At 45.6% G+C, this 3,761-nt stretch overlaps 1 protein-coding gene across 1 annotated transcript in view; it reads right to left on the bottom strand.

Moving 5' to 3' along the window:
• Positions 1 to 1,740: 1,740 nt before the first annotated feature.
• Positions 1,741 to 3,761, bottom strand: part of tmem267 (transmembrane protein 267) — a 9,491-nt gene continuing 7,470 nt past the window's right edge. Inside the window, exons 2-3 of the mRNA XM_024142921.2 lie at positions 2,355 to 2,798; positions 1,741 to 2,111 (exon numbers count right to left, since the gene is read on the bottom strand). Of these exons, the coding sequence (XP_023998689.1) occupies positions 1,776 to 2,111; positions 2,355 to 2,738 (720 nt within the window). The 5' untranslated portion in view covers positions 2,739 to 2,798 and the 3' untranslated portion in view covers positions 1,741 to 1,775. The remainder of the gene's footprint in view (positions 2,112 to 2,354; positions 2,799 to 3,761) is intronic.

Here is a 3,761-nt window from a genome sequence, read left to right as displayed (position 1 = left end):
GCATTACATCTGTGGAAAGCCTTCCAGAAGAATGGAGGCTTATAGCAGCAATGTTCCAACATCTAGTGGAATAAGCCTTTCCAGAGAGTGGAGCGTATAGAGCAATGTTCCAACATCTAGTGGAAACGCCTTCCCAGAAGAGTGGAGGCTGTTATAGCAGCAATGTCCCAATCTAGTGGAAAGCCTTCCAGAAGAGTGGAGGCTTCTTAGAGCACAAGGGGGATCAACTCCATATTAATGCCCATGATTTTGAACGAGAGTGTTGGACGAGAAGGTGTCCACATACTTTTGGTCAGTTGTAGTGTACTTAAACATTTAAAATTCGAATTAAATAAATAATATTCAAACAGATCAGATAGCTGAAATAAATACATGTGACTATGAAACATATTCATTCAGCTCACCACTGTGAATAAAGACAGCAGTAATAATCCTGTTGATGCATAATGAGAATGGACATGACATATGACTAACATAATAGTGTATAGTAAATTGACTCATCCGATGCCCTCTGCAGGCACAGGGGTGGTCAACTGCAGGACACAGCCACAGTAAGTATCAGTAGTGCACAATTTAGCGAAAATTTTGCAAAGGAACAAGTTTTTGCACAAAAACAAGCGTTTCTTTTAGGGAAGTTCAGGTTAAATCCCGCCTTGTTTTAAATGTGTTTTATTCGTTCCAGACCTAGTAATATACCCACAGCTGTTCACCCTCTCTCATAGAACAACAAGACTATGGAGAAGACTAATACAATATTATGATCACAAAGTAGGAACATATTAAAGGAATGTTTAAATAACGTTTCTCCTAATGTCATCTTCTCTCGATTTAATAGATAAAAACACGCTAGCAAGCCTCAGGCTTCCTAACAAACATGTTAAAACATCACAACCTCATTGTACGACACATATCAGGCAGCAACTGGAGCCTCTCACCAATGAAAGCATTAGGACTTCAGTCAATGTACTGCTCTGTTCTGCTAAGACCTTCCATAAGTTACTGCTGTCTTGCCTCATCTGTCTGCTCTGTTCCTATAGGACTTTCATTAACATCGTCTGCCTCTGATTCTCTAGGACTAGTACTCTGCATTTTAGGTTCATAACTGTACTGCTACTGTTCTCCTTAGGGATCATGTTACGCTTGTATCCATTGCTTTATAATGTATCGCTCTGTTCTCTACGGGGACCTTCATAATGTACTGTGCTTTGTTCTCTGGACACTTCCATTAAATGTTATCCCTAGCTCTGTTCTCTAGGACCTTGGTTCTCATGGAATGCTATCTTTCTCCCTGTGTTCCTGCACGGATTCTTTCCATTAGAATCGTATTTTCTGATTTTCTGTCACTTGTGGCTCTCCCTTGAAGGGTTAACTGGTCATATGTTTACTGTTCCTTGTTCCTTTTCCCTAGGGGGACTCTTCCATCACAGGTGCTGAACTGCCGGGTGCTCGGGTCGTTTTTCCTTCTAGGCACCAGCCCCTTCACTAGGAGTGGGATAGCTGCCGGGCGCGCGCCTGTATTCCATAGTATCTTTCTTATTTAATGTCTATCTGCTCGTCGTTGTCCCTAGGTAGCCCTGCCTGTCGGCAGCGTCTCAATAACGGTGGTTAGGCTGGCCTCCTCGGTTCCTTGGTAAGGCCACCTTGGTGCCAGTGTCTTCGCATGTGCGCCATTCACGATGTGGATTTCACTACTTCTCGTATGCAGGGGTAACGATCCGTAGGGAGGACGTGGGGACATAGGGTGCTATTAGGGAGGCGTGGTGTTGGCCCTTCCATCAGATGTCGATGGCGATGCCGTGCTTGGTAGAGATCACGTCTCTAGTTCCTGTCAGGTACATGAGCACAGAGCACAGGTGTGGCAGGGTGGCTGTGATGCTCACATACAGCCAATAGGAGATGGGGGCCGTGTTTCCGAACGGACACACCCACAGGCCGTGGCGGACCCCGTCTCGGATGTGGTGTGAKGCCAGGGAGATGAACAACAGCCAGGGTAGAGAGCACCATGAGTCCTTTAGCCTGCCCAGCCACAGCACCAGCCTCAGAGAGAAGCAGAGGACAGGGATGAGAGAGGAGCAGTGGAGGGGGGGGCGGTGGGGCAGGCTGGTGGCTGCCTGGAGGAGGAAACAGGCAGAAAAGATAGGTTATTGTTTATGTTTCTATTCTACATTCCTTTATTAACASTGTGGGCCAGTTTCCCAGACACAGATTAGGCCTAGTACTGAACTAAAGTTATTTCAATGGAGATCTTCATTGATCTTATTAGTCCTAATCGTTTGTCTGTGAACCTTCAGTACACTAATCTATAACTGACGCTGAAAACCAAAAAGGCAGAACGTTACATAAATCTTCCTTACTTTGAGCGACAGAGAGCCAGCCATATAGAAGTGGTCCAGGTCTATAACAGAGGCCAGWATCCCTGCTAAGATAACTTCATAGAAGTCACTCTTCTTCTTGAGGCCAATGACGATAGCCCAGGACCAGAGGCCTATCAGACCATGGGCGGTGTTGTCCAGCACTGCCCGCAGCCACAGGTGCTGTTGGAGTAAGGTCAGCTGCATGACGTGGTCAGACAGCACACAGAAGGCCCCCAGCGCCGTGCTGGCCAGTAGAGAGGCAGAGGAGAAGGTTTGGAGCAGGGCTTGGGCTTTCTCTGTCTCCACGGCCAGGCTCAGGGGCATGGAGCCACCCGTACCACCAGCAGAGGACGATGAGTCCAGCTTGGAGTGATACCCTCGCATGGCGCTTCTGGAGGGAGGAGGTCCACTTCCATAGGAGGTCAGCAACACCTAGCTGGCAAACTAGAAGACAGAATACTGTAAACATAAATTACACAGGATGGAACTAGCTCTAGTCCAGGGTAACATCATAGATAAGGCAGGATGGAACTAGCTCTAGTCCAGGGTAACATCACCAGGGGTAGCATCAAGATAAAGATGGAAACTAGCTTAGTCCTGGGGTGTTTATTGTGACGCGCTACTGATGCTGTGCCTGATAGAAAAGCTCTAGCATCGAGAAACTCTGCAAGTAATTGATCTGACAAGAGAATCGAACTACACTGATGTAGAATTAAAGCATAAAGTCACGGGTGTGTTTTACCTCTCTTTCTCATTTTGATAACTGCTCCTTTAAGAAGTCACTGTGGATCATGATCTAAATAAATGTCTATTCTATGGAATGAGAGATATGTAGGCAGGCCAGGCTCATAGTAACCTGGTTCTATCAAGTGCACACCGTAGCAAAACGTTTAGAAACAGAAGAAAACTAACATTACATTTCTTATTGGACAAGTTCAGTCCCTCTGTTTCAGTCTTCTTCCATTTGGTGCCTTGTGAATAGACCCTGAATAGCCTGACTATACTAGAAGAGGCTATACAATGTGCTAAGTTTCTTCAATCATCTACCATTGTAATCCAAAAGAAAAGTCACTGACATCAATAAAGAGGGTGATCTTTCACAGAGATGCAGACAGGCCTGAATGATGCAGAACAGAATGATGAGAGAGCTATTTGTCCTCCTTGTGACAAGATGTTTGATTGAAGAATACAGATAACTGCCCGTGGGAATTTCTTCTTGCTTTTGTGATGTTTTGTAGTAAACACACACACACACTTGTTAGATGTACAAAATGCAAGCATAGGCAGAATCGACTCATGCATCTGGTGTAGCTGCTAACTAGCCGAAAAGAGTTGTTGTCTGTTTAGGTGGGCAGAAGACTGGGACTAAGAGACCTGCATTGCTTGCGTGTTGTGGTTTAGGCTGGG

The sequence above is a fragment of the Salvelinus sp. IW2-2015 genome, unplaced genomic scaffold, assembly GCF_002910315.2.
Source record: "Salvelinus sp. IW2-2015 unplaced genomic scaffold, ASM291031v2 Un_scaffold3523, whole genome shotgun sequence".
NCBI lineage: Eukaryota > Metazoa > Chordata > Actinopteri > Salmoniformes > Salmonidae > Salvelinus > Salvelinus sp. IW2-2015.
Note: the sequence above shows the minus strand (reverse complement) of the source record. Positions and strands in the feature narration are given on the sequence as shown.